Genomic DNA, 21,419 nt, shown 5'->3' with positions numbered 1-21,419 from the left:
GCAGTATTGAAATAAAACAGTCACTGAAGTGAAACATGGCAGCAATTAACATTATGACAATACTATTTAGAAGTCCAAGACAGAACATACAGCAGTATGTATCATACTTGTAAGCTTAAAAGAAATTCAGGTAGCTTCTATTTAGATCACATTTCTTTGACTCTTCCATCTCAGCACTGATGAAAAAGTGAGTAAGTCATAACATTCTTACTATGGATGGGTACTTCCTCCAACATCATAATTTCTATTTATTCAGCAGTGACTCAGAAAGAGTGGTACTAATAGAAAATTCTAGGCAGACTTCAGCTGCTATGAATTCAATAGTCAAATGTTGACTCATCTTGTTCTTTTTTAGCTTACGACAAATAGGGTCATGCAGGAAAGAGGGACATGGTTTACAGGATACTATCACCAAAAATTGAGTGGAATCAGTGTTGTGTGCAGCTTTAAGCAGAATTGAAATTCATTTTAAGGGTGGGGGGAAAGCAGACTAGAGCAAAACTGACATACTTGTTCAGATATTTTATAAATAAATGGATTTCTGAGATTAAGGCTCAGCCTTTCTAAAATGCCTTTTTTTCTTTTGCCAGCTTTGTCCAGTCCCCTTGCTACACCAAGCATGTCGTCTTCTGCATACTCTCCGCCCTTGCCAGCTGCAGTGTCTCCGATTCCTCCTATGATGACTTCAGCTCCTGTTCCATTTGTGCCTTCTGCAACCATTTCTACTATTGCACCACCTCTGACTCCTGCCCCAACTCCTGCTGCCCCTTCAGCTTTTAGTACCTCCATGTCTCAGTTCTCTGCACTTCCTCCGTTAAGCTCTACTCCTGGCCCTGGTCTTCCTGCACCACCCACTGGTCCCCCCATTTCAGGGTTTTCCATGACTTCAACTTATGACATTACCAGAGGTCATGCTGGTCGAGCACCACAGAGCCCACTGATGCCATCGTTTTCTGCACCTCCGGTCACAGGTAACCTTTTGTTCATGCTCTTTGTGTTTGTGAGAGAGGATGAGGGATCTCCTGGGTGGCCGATTCTGCCACTGTGCTGGACTCCTGCAAGTTCAACTGCTGTATTGTTCCAGGTACATCTGGTTAATGTAGCTGCACACAGAAGTGAGAGTAGCCTTTAAAATAGTCATGATCTAGGATAGAGATCCTCCTTTAAGAGAGTTCTCCCAGGGTCTGGGCTTACAGAAATATCTTGGTTTGTGAGCTGTATTTTTTATTAACTTACCCAGGAAAGCCCAACTGTACATATGTATACATCTTTCGTTTAGAACAGAGAGTAAAGTTCAGCCATTATATTTCCATAGTATGGTATCTTAGGCCATAATTTTATCATTTTCAATTTTTTGTTTATCTGTAGCAGACTGCCTGTCACATGACACAAGCTTCTATTTCCTTTTTTCCAGCCACTGAATTTCATTAGGACCACTAAAAATACATGCCTTCCATGCAAGCAGTTGCTGTAGTTGCTGAATTGATGTCATTTTCTGCTAATGGGATGGAAACTTGGCTGTTCAGTTGTGATTGGGCTAGGCTTTTACTATTATTACTGATACCTCTTTGAAGTGGTCTGTATTAGGAACGTGTTTGAAAAGACCTATCAGTTGTGCAGTGAAAAAAAAAAAAAAAAAAAAAAAAAACAACCTCCCAATTAAGGCTAGTTTTGGAAAAACTATTAAAATAGGCCTCAATAATGGGGTAAAGGGTCATGCTTAAATTTTCTAGTATTTGAGTTTCTTTTGTTTCTCTTTAAAACGAGTAAATCTTTCCATTTGTTTTCTCCTTTTTCTGTTCCTACTAATTTTCAGCACTCAGATTTAGAAAATTTCCTACTTTGCTTCTTTTATTGTGTATGAGAACATTCCTATCTCTTTGTTTAGAGAACAACCCATTATTCCTTTACTGAGGAATTATTATTCTTAAAATGTGAATACAATAAAAAGCACCACTGCTAAATTAACCTGCTAATAAAATCAATTTTAATTTTATACATAATGTGCAGGCAGGGCAGTGTCAATTCTGTTAGTACATATTGTCTAGCTTGTTTACGGTAGTTAAATCTGCTAATCTTTAACATGCAGAATTGTTCTGGGTCCTTCAAGAAATGAAAATGAACCAGCCCAATATTCTTCTATTCTTCCTGCTCATTTTCCTCTTGAACAATTGCATGTTGCTTCATTATAAGAAGTTAAATTCAGTAAAAGAAATGAACACTTGTGTTGTGTTTTATTTCTCTTACCAGGTGTTTTGGCAGATCCTGTTACTCAACAAGCAACTTTCTCATCACCTTTGGCTCCTGGAACCGTGAGTGGTTCTGCAATCACTTTTCCTGAGGAGCATGAAGACCCCAGAATATCTACAGCCCAGAGTGGAGCTCCTGGTGGAGGACTGTGGGGATTTATAAAGGTATTTTTAAATCTGTTACTGTTCACAAGGAAATACCATTTTTACAAACTGTGATAGGACATAGTTGTGGAGTTTTGTTTTTTTTAATGTGTGTCAATATCAATCCTATTTTTTCTTATGCCTCATGTGCAAGTTGGCTGTATTTTAATAGTAGTGTTTGCTGAGGCTGTGCTTTTGCCCTTCCTCTGTATGGAAGAAGGAGGACTGCATAAATATAGATGGTCTAGGTTCATTTTAGTGCTTGTGACAGGAAGATATGCATACTTAACAGGTTCTGTCACTGGTTCTTAAACCAGATGAAGCTTTAGAAACTCTTTAAGGTTCTAGAAGGCGCTAAGAACTAATTCTTATCTCTTTCTGAATCCAGTCACTGTGAAGTAAGGTGATTTACCTGGTCAGATTTCTTTAGATATTTATTTATCACTTCCTAATGAACTGAAGTTGACTTCTATGGGATACAGGTCCTTCCTATTCTGTAACAGATCAATCTCTTCAATGAGAGACAAATAAATATCTCTTCTGCCAAAGGGACGTTTACCTGAGAAGTGTCTAAGATACTTCGTAGGATTGTTCTGCTCTACTAGAAGGCATGAATTATACAGTGCAAAGCAGATGCTCCTTATGGAGCAGTCTGATCATGCTGAGGAAACAAACAGCAAAATTTACTAGTAGAATTCCATCAGCCTTACCTATTTGGAGCTGTGACAAATGACACCTATGAGTAGCATCATGAAGACTGTGGCAAAAAGATCTAAGGGCTATGCACGAACACTGAATTGTGTTCAACAGTACAGGAAATACTGTTGCTAACTCGTACTAAATGTGAAGGGAGAATAAAAATTGATGTCCCAACAGGAATGCAAAGTCTTGGAGGGACTTTCAAGACCTTTAGAATATGCAAAGGTGAGAGAAAAAGCTGTTTTTGACATGGCAGACTGTTAGCCCTGGCTTCAGCGGTACATCTCTTGACAATGATACAGTCTTAAAGAGCTAAATTAATCCTTCATCAGTACAGTGAGAGCACAGTTGTTACACTGCACTTTTCAAGGAGAGATGTCTTCTCATGGTAATGAAAATATATGTTCTTTCTTCCTTTAAATAATAATGTCTTCTTGAAATTTGTGGTTGATGCTAATAGAAGAGAGAATATTTCTCTCAATTGTCATCTTGCCCTTGATGTTTGCACTGAATGGTGACATTCCACAAGAGAACATTGTTCTTGCGACATGCCTCTGTTGCCCTGTTGAAAGTACTAGCGCTTGTAATTACAGATTAGTTGATAAGCCAGTCCCATCCACATTACTGTTGCCTGAACACCAGTAAGATTCAAAAGGTATCTTGTCTTTATTCTTAGAGAAAGTGCATATCTTGAACATCAGTACTAAAAACTACATTTAGGTTTAAGTAGTAAGCATTCCACCTTTGGAGTGTTCATTGACGTCTTTTTGAGAACTTCCAAGGTGGGAGAATGAGGAATTGTTAATTACACTGAAGGCATCAGGTTCTTGCTGTGTGTAATCAGTGCATATCAGATGCTGCGTCTCCCAAAGATCAGCCAGAATCTAGGAGACCAGCTAGTACTCAGTGCAGAAATTCATTCTGGATTCCTCATTGAGTAACTTGCATATTAAAGTTTTTAGCACAGTTAGCCGTGTTTCTACTCCTGAAATAGTCTGAACAACCTTCCTTCCCCCCCGCCCAGTGTTCTTAAGAAATTAAAATCCTTTCTTCCAGATTTCCTTCAGTCTAGGTGATATCCAAGACTCTGAAAGCCTCAAATTGACAAATTAGTGGACTAGAATTGAATGAGGCAGTCTCAGTTCCTTGGATCTGTCAAAGATGGCTAAGCAGTCTCACAGCAGTTCCAAAATTGTTTAGGCATGATAACATCAAAGAGAAGCTTGGATACTAATACTATACTTGCAGTCATTGCACCTGATGATTTGAATATTTGACCATTGGAGCAAGGGAGATAGTCAGGACAAGTTCCAGAAGATTTGTATTTGCAGCCTGTCAACATGGAAGCATTCTCCATTTGAATTTGAAGTTTGGATTTATATCAACTCAGTAGAAATTCCAAACTTAGCTGCATTATGGCTCACAATGCTGCAATAACTTTATTTTTTGCATTGGTATAAAATTACAGATTATTTCTGCTTCCTTGCAGTAGGCTAATGAATATAAAGGCATCTTCCACAGGGAGAAGCAGCATCTTCCTGCTGCTCAGGAACCTGATTATCTGTGAGATGTATAGCAATGTATTTTTGATTAGTTAGGCAGCCAGGCTGGAAGTGATGATTGGAGTAGTGCTTGCCTTTGCATTGTTGGATAGATGCTAGAGCTGGAGCTCCCTCATTTCAATGATGCTGTGGATCTCACTGAGGCTGAGGGCACTGCATGCCCTCGGTCTCTGTTCAAACAACAGGCAAACTTCAAGCTGTGAGAGAACTGGAGGAGGGATATAACTGCCCTGTCCTTGATGGCCTCCTGTGTGTACATGAGAAACCACAAGAATATATGTATTACGCAGTGAATGTTACCATTCAGAAAAGTCTTGGGGGTTGTGTGCATGAGAAATGAGTGCCTGCTGTGGGGTCTGGCTTGAAAAAGTGTAATTATGCTAGCGTTAATAATTGTTTAGTATTCTTTACCAAATTGTGCTCTCAAGCTTAGTGCTCTGCACAATGGTGAGAAGAATGCCTGGACCCAGTAACAAAATATTTCAGTGTGAGGCATGAGATATGATAATCCTTATTACTATCTATACAATATCTCACTAGTTTTATGAATGTGTTTTTTTTTTTTTTTTTTTTTTTTTTGCTAAACTTGCAACAAAGAAATAGAAAACATTCATACTTGGGGGGGGAGCTTTGCTGATCAGCAGTTTTAATTATCTCAAAATGAATTCTTTAATTCTGCAGTTCTCTGAAATATTGTGTAGATATACTAAGCAAGCACTTTGCAGAAAAATGTATGTGTACAGTGCTCTCCTGTGTAATGTTTGCCCTTTAGTGAAGCAGATATAAGCATATGTAGTTTTAATATTAGATTTAAAGCAGTCTGTTTACTAAAGAAATTATATAAAAGTTTTCGCTTAAAATAGTTTCAAGTGCCTTATCTCTCAGTGATTGAGTGTTGGTGTCTTTCTTCTTTCACCCTGTGATCTTATCTGAGTTTTTGTAAACTGTTGTGAAGAGATGCAGACATTCATCAGGATTATTTGCAAGACACAGGACAGTGTTTGTATTCATATTTAATGAGCTTTTAAGTCTGTCAGCAGCTCCACCTACGATTTGGCTGGAGAGTGTAGAACATGTTTCCAGTATTGTTTAGAATCTATTTATAAATTGAGAACTTTCAGCTCTGTTGCTTCAGAAATATTTGTTAGTAATGGGCCATTCAAAAATAGATCCCATTGTCTTTAAAAAGGTTAGAAAAGAGGCTCTTCAACTTAAGTTGGCACAGTCTAAATCCAGCCTCTTAATCTGATGACTAAGTTTTATATACGTGTGTGTATACGTGTGTGTATACGTGTACACATATAAAAAACTATAGTTAGTATTGGGAACCTACAACTTTATGCTTGAGGATTCTGGTCCTGGATTATAACTAGATCAAGTGTGCTGCCTGTTATCATTGACAGGGATGTTTTTTGCTAATCCTTTAAGTAATGTGTTAATGTGGAAGATGATGATGATAAAGATGATATTTGAACTCTATGTTGTAACTGAAGAGTCATGCAGAGTGATAGTCACCTCCTGGAACACTTGTGCTGAGGAATGCCGTACAATAGGTGTTACAGAGTGTATATGTGGTGAGGAAAACCCAAAGCAGCTTGATATTTGAAGGGTGAGGGTGGGCTTTTTTTGGTGGTAATATTTTGGGGGTTCTGGGGAAAAGGCAGAAGATTAAATATGCAAATCTGTTTGTTGAATTTAGGGTGTAGCTGGGAATCCCATGGTGAAGTCTGTTCTTGATAAAACCAAACATTCAGTAGAGACCATGATCACAACGCTGGATCCTGGCATGGCTCCATATATCAGTACGTATTTGTGACAAACCATTGAGTAACAAATGTAAATCATAAATAGGCCAAAGTGATAGTAAATGATAAATAGGTCACAGTGCTTGTACACTTGCGTATGTGGTGTGTTGATTTGAAGTCACAATATTGTGTTGATTTCTCAAGTGCATTATCCAGTGCATCGCTCACCCTGGTAGAGGCTTACTGCTCTTCCACTTTCTCTTGAAGTTCATTTGGTTTCTGTGTTTCGCTGCAATTTAGACAGTTGCACGGTTTTATCCCTTTAGTACAATTTGTGAAAAATGAGGAAGTTCTAAAGGAAAAAAACAGTGAAGAGATCTTATCTCCAAGTTCCATACGCTTATCTTTCTCCCACGGTTTCTGTGTTTGAGCCTGTTGTCATCTTACAATGTTGAGTTTAAAATATACCATCTCTGTCAATCCTATCAGGCGGCATGCTTGAATACTACTATGTAGGTCACCACATTAAGATTAAAAGAATCTGGAAGACAGTAGACAAGCTCAGAGAGACATAGGGCAGAGGTATTTGCCTTGCTTTTGAGCCTTCCATCTGTCTTGCAGCTGCTCCACTTTTCTAGTCTGATAGTATTTATAGTATTTTTAGGAAATTTGGCAAGTCTGAAATAGTTCCTGATTCAGTTAGCAGGATAGTTCAAATTTTAAAACAGTGTGATGAAGTCTGAAGCATTGCTGAGTATTGAGCCTGGAGGGAAAAGCGCTGCATTTCCATTACAGCTTGAAAATTTCTGGGAGGGAGAAACTTTGTGGTATTCAGTATTCTCTTCTTGTGTGATTAGAATGTATTATATGTCACTTTAGAAGTGATCTGACATTGCTACTTCATTAATACAGGGAAGTAAAGGCATAATTTGACCAGAACAGCTCCCTACCCTGTAGTACTGGCGTAAGCAGTCCTCCCTCTTAGTTGTGCCAGTACAGCTTTTTGTCTGGATGTAAGTGAAGCAGATCAGGAAACTGATTTGGCTGAGAAGTAACTATAACATTTTTTTATTGTTTTTTGTTTTTCTGGGCAGTTTTTCAGCTGGACCTATTCTGTGATCCAGCTAACCATGTGGCTGCACTATTGTACTAATGCAGCAGACAATATGTGGAATAAAAGGGGAAGGTGACCTTATTACTGAATAGTAGTTAATGGTCTTAAATTTAAGTGAAAACATCCCAGCAGCTCACTAATGGAGAGATAGTGGGATATGAAATCACTGAGAAGGCCAGCCAACAATTGAGAAAGTATTTGCTGCCAGGAGGAGCAGGCGACAATGCAAAGCTACAGTAAATGTTGATTATGCCCAGTTCAGGAAACTGTAGTTAACGTTTGCCTTGACAGTTTCTTTTTAAAGTAGGATTTTTCACAATCTGATGAGAGATCTTTAGGTAGTTTGACACAGTATTCATCAGACAAAATAGCATTACCTAAAGTAGGAAGTCTTTAATAAAGTGCTTTGCTTGTAAGATTCAGTTTAAGTAAGTGAATTCTGTGGTTTTCTCAAAGTTTCTTCAAGTCATGTTGAAAATGAAAGCTGCTGTATACATCTTGACTGTTAGTATGCTGCGTTTAGTTTTTAGTTGCAGGCTGTGGGAGTAGGGCATAGATTTGGAAACTTAGTGTTCACTTCCTCCCAGAAAACACTTCTGAGATCAGCAAAAGTCATGTCCTCTACAGCAAACGACTCCACTTCTTTCTCCTCTCTCACCACTGCTGCATTTCCGAACAAATTTCAGATTCCTAACACCAAAGCCTGGAAGCACCAAAGCTTCTGGAGGAAGTGGTTGAAAGAAAGTTTTAATGTGAGCAAATATTTCTGAAATCACTTTCCTGAAAACAGCTGAACTTTTCTCTCTGTCATGTTGTGAGGATTTCAGTCTGAGGCAGGCACCTGGATTGGAAAACTTTTGCACAGAAAATATTTAGTTACAACATAAACATAAAAATTAATGCCTTTGTAATGAAAGGGGACAGTGAGTCTTAAATTATATGCAGTGCTGTCATTTCAACTTAAAATATCTAATGAAATCCCGTGCTCAGGAAACAAAGCTTAACTTGATGTGACAACTCTTTCTCTGAATTTATAAGCATCTGATTCGTATATTTTAGGTTTTAATATTTCTGTATTACCACAGTGCCTGACAGATCCAGTCAGAAACTATTTTTTTGTGTATATAATACCTTCCTTCCTCTTCTGTAGTATCTGTGATGAAAGAAGGCATGCTTTTGATATGTGGCGATCCTGAATTCAGAAGAGTGTAGATTATGTTCTGCTGGTGCAGAACACAAAGTAGGGATGGAGTTACCATTCTTATGTATGTTATGAGTTAGTCTTTAGTTACCTTAAAAATACTTAACGGTTTCTACCCTAGGGCACTCAAACAAGGCTAACTTAAGAAAAAACTTTGGTCAATTTTAAGCACTTATTTACTTACGTTCACTGTCTTGGTTTTATCATGAAGGAATTGGTGAAAAGAGATATTTGCAATAATTTCTTGATACTTAAAAACCTAAAATAAACAAACAAACAAAAACCCTACATAGAATGTCTTTTATTACTGTTCTGTCATGCCTCTAGTGATTCTTAATAAAAAGAAAATGTTTCCTGAAATTGAAGTGTGCTGAATAATATGAGCTAAAGAATAAATTGTTCTTTTCTTTAAAATGTTAGATTCAGGCTTATTACTACCAACACGGGAATTTTTCTTAGATTGGGATAAATAGTGCGGATTTCATCAGCAGGTGTAATTAGGTGGAGTGTTAGTGTTTAGAAACAAAACCACTGGTCTCTTTTGTCCTTTTTTCTTTAAGATGTAGCTTAACTTGTTTTTATACAGTTAGAGGGCCTGAGAAATAATAGGTTAAAAGACTGATTCTTTACTGGTCTGCTACTTCTGTCAAAATGTTGATTTCACAGTTTAAACAGTGTCAAAGGCATGGTGCAAACATAAGGAATGCCCTATTGGGTCAGACCAGTGGTTCTTCTAGCTCGTGTTCTGTCTCCAGCAGCAGGAGATGCTATTTAGGAAATACCAGTCAATCTGGTGACCTTTGTAGTCCATTCTGCTTGGACTCCTCCATCATCCACAGTCACTGGGCAGGGGATGATAAAGGGTACATCCCTACCTTTTACTTGTAGTACCTTTTTGTGAGCTTGTTCATGAATTTATGTGGTTCCTTTAAACTCACTAATGCAGTCTGCTTACGGAACTTTCCGTGGTGACATATTCCATGTCTGAAAAATGCTTAAGCTGTTCTCAAGAAATAGTTTGTCACGGACAGTCAGCGTTTATATCTAAAGTTTTCCAAGATTTTTGGATAAAATAAGTTTAGTTTGATAGTAAAAATGATCCAACTATAATACAGACAGATGTGTGTTACAGTTGAGGTCATGAGTCTTTTGGAGTAGTTTTAGATTTCTCTTAATTTATGAACTATTATGTTTTACGGTAAAAAGCTTAATAAAAACTCTTTTCTCTTTACGGTTTAATATGTTTGGAAATACTGTCAATTTTTTGGTTTCACATCTTAAAAAGAAAAAGGGAAAAAGAAGAGGGGAAGGGAAAAAGAAGAGGGGAAGGGAAAAAGAAGAGGGGAAGGGAAAAAGAAGAGGGGAAGGGAAAAAGAAGAGGGGAAGGGAAAAAGAAGAGGGGAAGGGAAAAAGAAGAGGGGAAGGGAAAAAGAAGAGGGGAAGGGAAAAAGAAGAGGGGAAGGGAAAAAGAAGAGGGGAAGGGAAAAAGAAGAGGGGAAGGGAAAAAGAAGAGGGGAAGGGAAAAAGAAGAGGGGAAGGGAGCACAAAGTTGTGGCATCTTTAGAGAGGCAGAAAAGCAATAGAATGATACAGAATTCACAGTACAAGGACACCTAGACAGTAATACGAGCTTTTGCAATTTGACAGTTGTTTATGGTCTTCTGTGAAATGAATCTGTGTTCTTGGTCCCTGTCATAAGGAAGAGTTTCTGTATCACCAACACTGCAGGGTATGAAGACGGAACCCTTCAGAAATGGATGCAAGAGTTATTTCCTAAATCCATGAATTGTCTTCTCAAATCAGTGGTCTTCCCCCCCTCCCCCGCCCCCCCCCCCAAAACGCTGAACAACCATCAGTTTCTTGTCTTTCTTTCAATGTATAAATCACTTAGCTAGTCTCCTCGCTTTTGCTTAACTTTAGTTACTTCTGCTTCATGAAATAAGTTTTGTATAGTACCTGAGAAGGAGACCAACTGCAGCATACTTTAAGATGTAGAATGTATTTGAACTAGCTTTATAACTGGAAGGAGGGTGTGTGTGTGTGTGTGTGTTTGTATAATGTAATATTCAGATGATAATATATATTTCCCCTCATTCCAGTTTTTTTATATATATAAAATATACTTGTTTATCCCTTTTTTACAGGAACTGGGGGAGAACTAGACATCGTGGTTACTTCTAATAAAGAAGTAAAAGTCGCGGCAATTAGAGATGCCTTTCAAGAAGTCTTTGGAATGGCTGTTGTTACTGGAGAGGCTGCGCAGTCTAACATTGCACCACAGCCTGTGGGCTATGCTGCTGGATTAAAAGTAAGTAGATATATAGCAGCACTAAAGGCATTGAAAAGAGATTACGTCCAATGCAAAGAGTGTGGAAAAGTTCACCCAGAGAAATCATATTTTCCATAAAAGGAAAATCAGTTTAGAAGAATAGTAAATCTTTCCTTTTTGTGCCAGCTGGATCATTGGATCTCTTTGAAGCTGCTTTTTGGAATGGTTTATTTCTTGCTGCAAACTCATTCACAGCAGATGAAGAGTAGAAATATGTCAGTTTTTTTATACTGTGATTGATTGCCACTCCATTTAGCATACTTTGTCATAATACTGTAGTTTCAAAGTATATTAGACTTCTGTTGTCAATCTATTGCCAGCACAGCATGTTGGGAATATTAGAAACTTGAGGAGACCCTGAGGTTCAGACTGTCTCCCCGCAAATTCTGTAGACCTAACATAGTTTGGACAACACTTGTCACAAGGGTATTTTCAAACGGATCTGTATTACCAGTTTGTAAAGTGACCCTGCAATTTAATGAAGGTATGGCCAGTTTGTAATATCAGCATATGAACTGGCACGGAGAAAGTAGGAACTTGCTGCACAACTGCACAAAGATTCTCTTCTCTGGTGTTACAAAGTTGATCCAAAGCTGTTGCATTGTAAAGGATCGAAAACTGCCAAGTCTTAAACTGTAAGAATGTCTGTGTAAGTAACAGAAATATATCCTGACACTTTAACCGATAGTGAAATTTGGTACAGTTACAGATTTGGAATTCTTTGCATACTAATCTAAGTCTCTGTCATGGAAAAAATAACAAGCTAGAAATACTTAATTTGTTTTGTTTTGTGTGTGTGTGTGTGTGTAATTCCAAAACGAGCTAGATTTTCATACTTTTTTGTTTTACTTCAAAATAAGAGTCATTTTTCCAAATCTCTGATATATATGTTCTGCTTAATGTGAAAAATACATTCTTCTAAAGTTCTACTCCTCATTCTTTAAGTATTGTACTGCATTGGATTTCAAAGAGAATGTTGTCTAACAGCTTATGTTATCATTCAGGGAGCCCAGGAAAGGATAGACAGCTTGCGTCGGACAGGAGTAATACATGAAAAACAGCCTGCAGTATCCGTAGAAAACTTCATTGAGGAATTGCTTCCTGACAAGTGAGAACCTTGAATATTTTCCTGGGAGGGAAGGAAAAGGAATCTTCTTCATTGGCTCAAGGGGACCTATAAAGAGTTGTTAGCAGTATCACTTTGGGCAGAAGAAAGGAGAGAAACAGTCTGTTTCCAGTATTGCTTTGGCAGACTTTATTTTGATGGTGGTGTTCAGCTCTTTGTCTGGAGAGTCTTGACAGTTTAACAGACAAAATCCTGTCAGATTTATCAAGATCCACAGTATGAAAACATGGTGAGGTTATATGGAACTGACAAAAGTAAGAACTTGTGAAAATTGGAAATTGGCTAGTAGCTCACTCTTTTATTCACTCTCTCAAATGGTATTCAATTCAGAAAGTATATTGGGAGATGTTCTGGCATTTGTAGTAATATGGTTTTCTCAGATAATATATGATCCATTTTCCTTTCACCAAGTATGTACTTTTTTCATTTTTCCTGCACAGACATAATTGTTTTTTAAAATATCATGATCCAACTTGATTTCTTAACAAGTTTTTTGACAGACAATTTTTGAAATTTTGTAACCAATTTCCAAAATATTAAGGACAATGTCATGTTTTTCTTAATACTATTTCTTTAAAATACAAACTTAAATAATATTTTTAATATATATATTTTTACACTTTGCTCAGAGTAGGGTAAAAGGTACATTTAGTATCCTCAGTGGAAAATGGATGGTGGATTTTCTAAAGTAAATGGAATTAGGAAGTGTTTTAATTTTTCTGTTTAGTATTTATTTCCATGTTCTAGTCTGATTTAGATGTTTTGTCCTATTTCCACAAAGGAGTAACTGACAACAAGATCTGTGTTTCAAAATAATTTTCCCTTCCTTTGAATTTACTTGTTCCTAAATCTGAAAATGTGGTCTAAAGTATCCAAAATGGAGGAGCAGACCCAGGACTTCAGTGTCATTGGAAGGAATGCTAGCTCCTCTGTCCACAAAATACAGGCCCCAAGAATGTTCTAAACTTTGATGCTAATTATAATAGAAACAAAGAATAACTTAATCCATGCCTTAATTTTCATACAGCAGGAGATATTGAAAGTTTCCTTGCATGGTGTTATGAAAAACAGTTGAAGTATTTTTGACCCTTTGCTTCTGCAATGAAATGATAGGTCATGGTGCTAGTAAGTGATTAATAGTGATTCTGAAATGGGTATTGTGGTGTTATAGTTTTAATGTTGGGGACTCAGTCTGTGTTTTACTGATATTCTTGGTTGTACTTATGCATGTTTGATGGAAAGAAGAGTTTCCAGGTAACCACCCACCAGTCTTAAGAGCTCCCTTGCCTCTAACACTTAACACATCAGTCACTGCTTGCAGCTGAACTCGTGAGTTATGCTTCAGCTATCTGAAGGATATTACTTCCCCTTCCAATTTCATATCCCAAATACCATTTGCAGAGAAGGTTGCAAAGTCTTTTATGTATATACTGCCTTTTAGAGTCTAATTCCTTTATTAATTCAAAGCAAGTTATTCTTAACCATGAGCCTTTCTCAGCAGTCTTTCATAGCTGCACACAAGAGTAGTCCTCTATCACAGAGCATTCCAGTGCTCTGTTCCCTACAAAGATGCAAGTACTCTGCCGAGCACTTACTCTAACGTGAAACTAATGTGACCCAGGCAATCATTTACTGAAATTGGAGTCTTCCTGTTTCTTTTCATAATAGCAGCGTCCAGCTTCCCACATTTTAAAGAATAAAATATCATTTATATGTGCACACATATATAGTATGTATAAAATAACAACTGTGATAATATTTTTCCTTTCTAAATTATATATGATTCCTGGCCTTGCTTTTGTTCTTGTGCCTTCCCTGGAGAATATTTCTCCTGTGGTGACTCAGCTGTAAAACTCTGTTATGGGAATTGAATAAAACAAGTTAATGATGATGCATTGGCCTTGGTTTTGTTTGGATCATGTCAGTGGTGTTTGTTGATAGGGAGAAATGATTTAATGTTTCTGCAAGCTAGACAGGGAAACATTTCAGATACTGTTTCAGTAGCCTTTACTGGAACATGGACTGTCTTTTCTGAAAGATGCAGAACTGTTTCTCTGAAGAGATTGTAATAAGATTAGACATACCAATAACATCTTCTGAATATAGAACATTAATGAAAAATAGGGTTTTTTGATAGTTAGAGGTTATTTTAACAAGAAATACTTACTCTTACAAAGGTTGCATGAAGACTGTAGCATAATAAATGCCTGAAAGAATTTATCTGTACATACCCCCACCAGTTTCCCTTGCTTCCTTGTGATCTGCATGTATTTTAAATTATATGTATATTGCAATGTTCTTATATATCAGCTGAAAAAGTATCAGAACACATTGATGAAACTCATTATTGCGTATATCTACATTTGTGTGGAGTTCCTACCGAAGTTTTATAGAATGGGCGAGTCAGAATTCAACTGCTAACGTGCTCTCCTTCATTCGGGTGATACTCAGTACTGCTCAGAAGTAACTTGCATGTCCTTGCAGGTGGTTTGACATAGGATGTCTGATTATTGAGGATCCAGTTCATGGAATTCGTCTGGAGGTTTTTACCCAAGCAACGCCAGTGCCTTTACAGTATGTTCAGCAGGTGAGTTTTCTGATTTCTTACCAACATAGAATTACCAGTTGAGGCCTAAGACTTGGGTTTTAATTTCATTTATGATGCCAGTTCTTGTTGGTGATGCTGGTGCTCCACCTGAATTTTTTTAATTTATGAAATGAGGATAAAAGCTACCTGACTGTAACTATGAAAGGTAGTTATTAACTGCTTTTAACTGTTATTAACCACTTTCTCAAGAAAACCATCACTACAGTGTGTGTGTATGTATATATATATATATATTTTTTTTTTTTACTTTTAAAATTAAAAATATGAAAAATAGCCTGGGAACATATAGGTGCATGGTAGTTTGAAAATATGATTTCATAAAGGATATAAATGCTGGTCTTAAACTTGAATTACTATCACTAAAAGCCAACTTTTATCATGTTCTAGAGTGCGTATGAGAAACACAATTGCTCTCTGTTTAAAAAAAAAGTTTGAAAGAAATAATTTATTAAAATATAGTTTTCAGGTTATTGATGATTCATTATATTTTCTCATCATTTTCTTTGCCTTGCTGGGAAGGATGGCAGTCTGAGTTGCAACAGACTTAGATGGATTAAGAAGAATATATTAGCACTCTAGACTGCAACTTTAATCTTGCTGTTAGATTGTAAATAGAGGGGAGGGGGAGGGAAGCCTTGATTCAAAAGGCAGCCTGCTTCATTTCAGTGTCCTAATGCAGATGCTTGGGTTAGATTATGGTTAATAGGTTCTGTATTGAATTTTAAGCCATGTTTTTGTATTAAAAAATCTCTAGGCGTTCGTGGCAAAGTGATTTTTTGCTCAAGATTCTCATTCTGCGAATCGCTGCACTTGAGAGCAGTAGTTATACTTCTCTATTAACCAAAAAAAAACCCCTCAAAAGGGAAATATTTTAATCAATGTAACGTTTCCATCCGTCCATTTCAGTGGTTCAAAATAAGCCCTCAAATATTGAAACAGATAAAATACGAATACTCATTCTTCCTCAGGTGAGGAAATCTTTGCAGCTTAAGTAATGCCTTAACCAAGTGCACTAAGTGCAGAAAGCACTCTTATCCAAGTGGAGGCGTGTTTTGCTTTCTTTGACTTATTTCACATATGTATTGAGTTTCAGCTAAGGTCAACAAAGCTATGTACTAGTGAAGGGTGTATGTGAGTGCACATGTACATATTAGCCATTCAGTGAAGTAGCTTACATTTCATTTAGGCACAAGTTTATAAATTGAGATCTCATCCCTCAGATTTTAATAATGCTTATAAAGCCTAGGTGTTTGTGGTGTTACTTACCAGCAAACTGATAGCACACTGTATTTGTTAGTGTACCTAAAACTCATTCCTAATAAATAGCAGATACCTTTTCTCCAAATCGACATGGGTTTAATTCCAGCATGAACATGTGGGCTCTTACCTAAAAAGCAAGGCAGATTTCCTCTTCTGATTGTGCTATTCTGACAAAGACTTAGAGTTTCTGAAATGGAAAGATTTAAATCTTGGAAATAGCATGGTTCATCCCATTGAAAATAACCCAGTACTGTGCACTTCTTAAATATAGCCAGTAGAAGTTTTTCGTGAGGTTGTTAAGATTTCTTTGGGCATGCACTGGGAATGGCTCCCAAGTCCAGCCACTGCATGTTGCCTGACAGCAGATAGGAGTCGTGTGTTAGTTAACTCCGGTCTGAAATCTCTTTTTAAATGTGTGTTTCTGTGAAGAATTTCAAAACAAAACTGTTTAGGACGTGTTCCTCAGGGGGTTGTTTTGAGAAAACAAATAGTAATTTTTTGTTTTAATATCAATTCCACTAGAGTGAACATTTTGAGGGATTGCTTCTAGTTTTTAATTTTCAGAGCTCTTACAACTTTGAAAAGCTGATGATTGGCAAAAGGAGAAATATTGCTCTGTCTTCCAGAATGTTCTCAGAAAGAGTGTAGAAAAGATATGAAGCTACAGGGAAAAAATAATTAAGCAGATGCAACTTCTTTGAGAGCCGTGGCCAGTCCACCTGAAAATAAGCATAGCAGTGTGAATTGGTACTTAAATAATTGTCACCATCTCTGTGGAGCATTGATGTGAACTAATCTATATATATATATTTTAATTCTGAGTATAATAGCTGTCTCTAATTCTTGGTTTCACATAATACACTCCATTTTGTTATTTAAAAGCTAGAGTTAACTCTTGATTACAGTTAACTTTGATCATATTGCTCTGTTAGGCAAACATATAAACATACTCAAAATTTTGAAGTGGTGTTTACCTTGTGATAGCAGAAAGCATTCTTGTTTTAACTTATATGCAACTTATTAAATATAACTTGGTGTATGATATGGATTCAGTGGAACTGTCAATCTTTAAACTTGAATTAGATCAAATTCTACTCTGCTGTCTGAAGAAAACTGCCTCTTTATATATCTCAACAGTGAAAATTAGCTTTGTTTTGTTATCTTCAGAGTTAAATTTTTCTTAGTCTTGCTGTTATGTGTTTCTGTTGATCTGTGCGTAATGTGGTGGTGAATCATGCAATCATCATGCTCTTGGTTGTTGCACCAGTTATCTTTGGTACCACTCAGTCCCTTCTAGAATCCCAGTAGACTTCTCTTAAGAACATGCAAGAAACATGCATTTCTTTAAATCTAGTCCAACATCTTTAATCAAAATCCAGATCATTACAGAGGAAAAATCAGTAATTGAACAGGTTTTTTTATAGTTCAGACTGAGAACAGACAAGAAATTTATATTGGACAACAAATGTTTTATGGTGCCTATATTAAGTCTTTTATATTGCAAATGAAAAGCAATTATGTTTGTAGAAATTCTTGCCAGCTGCATGTTTTGTTGCTTTATATAATGGAAATAATGGCAAAACCACCTGTACAGAATAGATAATATTTTTGTTAATGGGTTAGTACAACAAAATACCTTTTGCTACATGCTCCAGAGTAATACAGTTATTTCAACATCAGATATTCAAAGAAGGCATAGTGAAACTGGTCTGTATTCAGATGAAATCTGAGTGCTGATTTTAAGACTTGTTAACAAGGTCACCTAAAAATGCTGTAGTGACCAGACACTGTTAATGTGGAAAGGATATGTCTTTACCAATATCATAAAGTTTTCTGAGCACATAATGTGGGACTTGTGACTGTTCATAACTCTTAAGTAAATATTGCATGCTTTGCAAAGGTGTATTTGAGGGCTTATATTGAGAACTGTTTTCTGTTCAGAGATCTGGTGTCGTCTTTGCTGAGCTGGAGGTTGCAACTGCGATGAGAAACTACTACAAAGTTTTTTATATTTGAAGTTTGTTTGATTTTTAGCAGTAAAAAATTTTTAAATTATTCATCTGTGAAGTTAGGTGCAGTTGTGGATCATAATGGGGAATTATAGATCATATTCAGTTCCCTCTTGCAGTTAGATGCACTCTGTCATCTGCTTCTTACTGCTAGTACATTCTGAGTAGTGAAGAGAAATGCTGAATTTCCTCTCTTGCTTAGGAAGTCTGCCTTTTATGTACCTCTTGTTAATAACAACATTTCAATATTGGAGTAGGATGCATGTTCTAACAAACCTGTAAGCTGTTATTGCTGCAAGACAGTAGCCTTTAGCCAGGCTGGAACACGCTATTGAACTTTGGTCTGCCATATGCAAAACAGAAAGAGACTAACTAGGATCTTTGTCAAAATAAAATTGTACAAACAATTTGGTCCATTCTGTATTGCTATGAAGAACTGAGTAATACTAAGAACAGTGTTACTGAAGCTGAGACTCATCTAGCCCTTCATTGTATACAATGGTGGCCAGAGGTGGATGCCTAGGATGAGCATGAGAACAGACAAATGCAGTGGTACTTCCCCCACTGTTCCCCTTCTGCTACCAACTTCAGTCCCCTGTGGAATTACTACCCACTTCAGCATGCTTCCTCTGTGGTCTCAGGCAAATAACTTGGTCTCCTCTGCTGCCAAGTTCAGCTTTCTTCTTGCCATTGGTTACTTGTCTACTTCATAGGGACATTTTAACTGTTTTTAAAACCTTTGGAAGGTGAGAGTCATTGTATAAATATGTATCATTATCGATTCCAGATGTTGGCTACTTTAAAAGAGAAGACTATTTCCTGATAATGACAGAATGGCTTTACTTCAAGTGTGTTGTATTTCAGTTCTAAACTGTTCAGATGTCACTTGGATCACGTTACATGTAAACGCAAAAAGCCGTATTGGCTAGCCAAGTTATGGGGCTAGAAACATTTGCGTTCCGATACCCTCTTATTTCACATGTAGTCCCACTGATACGAGTATGATTACTGATGAAACTTGTTAGTGATGAAGACAGAAACAAAACTATTCATTTCTTTGTCATTTAATAACATCTTCTCAAAATGTTACCCAGGCTCAGAGTCTCACTCCTCAGGACTACAATCTGAGATGGTCAGGCCTGTTGGTGACGGTGGGTGAAGTGCTTGAGAAGAATTTACTGAATGTCAACAGGACTGATTGGCATGTGGTATTCACTGGTGTGTCCCGTCGACAGATGATCTACAGTGCAGCCAAGGCTCTGGCAGGAATGTACAAACAACGCTTGCCACCCAGGACCGTTTGAAAGAAGACTGATCCGTGACACTAAGGAACACTATTTTTGTTTCTGGAGTTGAAATGAAAGCTACATATTCTAATTCTCAGCGGATACAACACAGATTTGTAATCTACCTGTAACTGTATTTTACTTTTTAAGAATCGAAGGTACTTTCCAGTAGTGGAAATGAGCAATTCCAATTTTTAATAACCAGGTGATTTCCAATATCATTCACAAAAGAAGAAATTAGAACAAACAGATATATTTATAACTGGGACAAATAGCATTACAGTTTGTAAAATGGAATGTGCTGTTGTTTGACACCTTGATAGGCATTTGCTGAAATATTAAAAACATACTGAGTAAATATTTAAAGAAGGGGTCTATTGTTTAGCTATTACTATTGTATTAGTAATATAAACATGTTGAAAGCATAACATATATATGCATCTCAATCCGGAGAGACTACCTTCTGTGTTAGATATTTTCTTTTGGTCTGTGCTTAGGTGGTACTTTACACCTGACAGGTTTGGTGTCTGTATATAAGTTCTCGGGACTGATGCTGAGGAATTTTTAAAACATCTAACAGTGAGCTGCTGAGGAAGAGCACAAATCCATGCTCAGCTGGTTGAAGTCTGGGCAAATAATTCTGAATTGTTATTTTCCATGCTGCATCTTTTTTCTTTTTATATGTAGCTCTTCTGTAGCAGAGATGAAATTCATCTCCCTTTGAAACACTAGACAAATTTCAAGTTGTTTCAGTGGGTTTTAGATCAGGTACCACATACACAAGAAATTATCTCAGTATTGCAGTTCCAGCAACATAATTTACTCCAGTATTTCCAAACTTTATATTTTATATGGAATTATGTAATTTCTTCTATCAAGTTGTGTGTATCAGCAAGTTAATGTGGAAAATGGTGACATTTATACCACTTGCTTTGCTATCCTGGATTTTCTAAAACATTTATAAATCTTAAATGCCTTTCTTGATGTCATGGGCACATTGTTTCTCATGTAGGTCTTCATTGGTGTCTGTTTTTCATAGCTAAGAATGCTTTATCTATGCTCACACAATCTTAAATCTTTATTCAGAAATACAGAAGTAATTGTGAGAGAAAATATTTTGGTAAAAATACTTTTTTAAAAGCAAAGAACAAATAATTTTTGTTTGCCTTAAAAAAATTTTTTTTCAGCTTATATTGTTCTGCCTTTACCTTTCTTAAATGCTTTCAAAGGACACTTTTATATACAATATACTGTTAAGCCAGCTTGTATTTGTACCCAGTGAAAGCCTGTCTATTTCCAAGTAATATATTTTGCCTTAATTGGCTTCCTCTGTAAATTAGTTGAATAAATGTTTTTCCTAGATGATTGTATCTATTTTAAAGGCTTATCTTTTAATATAGCTGGTAAACAGTTTTTATCAGAATTACATTTACCTGGTCCAGTTACTTATTTGGCACATACTCCAACTGTCTGTCTTGTCTGGAAAAAAAACAAGTCCCGAACCTGATTCTTTTAGTCTTGAGGTCTCTCTTTGGGAGCACCTCTGCTCTTTGTATCGTAAACTAAAAGGGTGGTACAGGGACTTCTGTTTGTCAGTAAATGTGTGTTTGCTCTTCAGCTTGTTTTACTGTAATTTCAGTTTGCAGTGTATAACATGTGAAATGCCTTTTTTTTTTTTTTTGGACTTTTTTTTTCCCCTGCTACAGCATCTTTCATGATATAATGGAAGAGGAAGCGAACTAGTCAGTAGGTTTATGTGTGCTCACATGAATTAAAATTAAAATTGAAGTGGAATTTCTTTTTTCCTTTTCCCTTGCCTGGGCTTGGCCTTTATTGTTTTTCACAGGTGATAACTGGAGGCAGAAGAAGTTGTCTGATTTTTGCAGCACCTGGAACAGTCAGCATCACTGCAGTGAACCAGCCTTCCAGCTATCTTGTGAGGCTGCTGATGGGACAAGCTCCATAGCTGTCCTCACCTTTGCTGGAGAATTTTTAGGGCTCTAATCTTTCTTCCTCCTCCTCCTCCTCCTCCTCTAGGAGTTTACTTTATTTATTCCAAAATGGGAGACTGCCCCTCTTCTGTACTT

General features: G+C 36.9%; 1 protein-coding gene across 4 annotated transcripts in view; it reads left to right on the top strand.

The window, feature by feature from the left end:
* Positions 1-21,140, top strand: part of PRRC1 (proline rich coiled-coil 1) — a 31,165-nt gene extending 10,025 nt beyond the window's left edge. For all 4 annotated transcript variants that reach the window (XM_067316478.1, XM_067316482.1, XM_067316480.1 and 1 more), the window contains exons 3-9: positions 591-971; positions 2,251-2,414; positions 6,354-6,456; positions 10,859-11,022; positions 12,048-12,151; positions 14,654-14,756; positions 19,141-21,140. In XM_067316478.1, the coding sequence (XP_067172579.1) occupies positions 591-971; positions 2,251-2,414; positions 6,354-6,456; positions 10,859-11,022; positions 12,048-12,151; positions 14,654-14,756; positions 19,141-19,350 (1,229 nt within the window). In that variant the 3' untranslated portion in view covers positions 19,351-21,140. The remainder of the gene's footprint in view (positions 1-590; positions 972-2,250; positions 2,415-6,353; positions 6,457-10,858; positions 11,023-12,047; positions 12,152-14,653; positions 14,757-19,140) is intronic.
* Positions 21,141-21,419: the final 279 nt, after the last annotated feature.

Source organism: Apteryx mantelli, chromosome Z (assembly GCF_036417845.1).
Source record: "Apteryx mantelli isolate bAptMan1 chromosome Z, bAptMan1.hap1, whole genome shotgun sequence".
Lineage (NCBI taxonomy): Eukaryota > Metazoa > Chordata > Aves > Apterygiformes > Apterygidae > Apteryx > Apteryx mantelli.
This window is presented reverse-complemented; position numbering and strand designations above follow the sequence as displayed.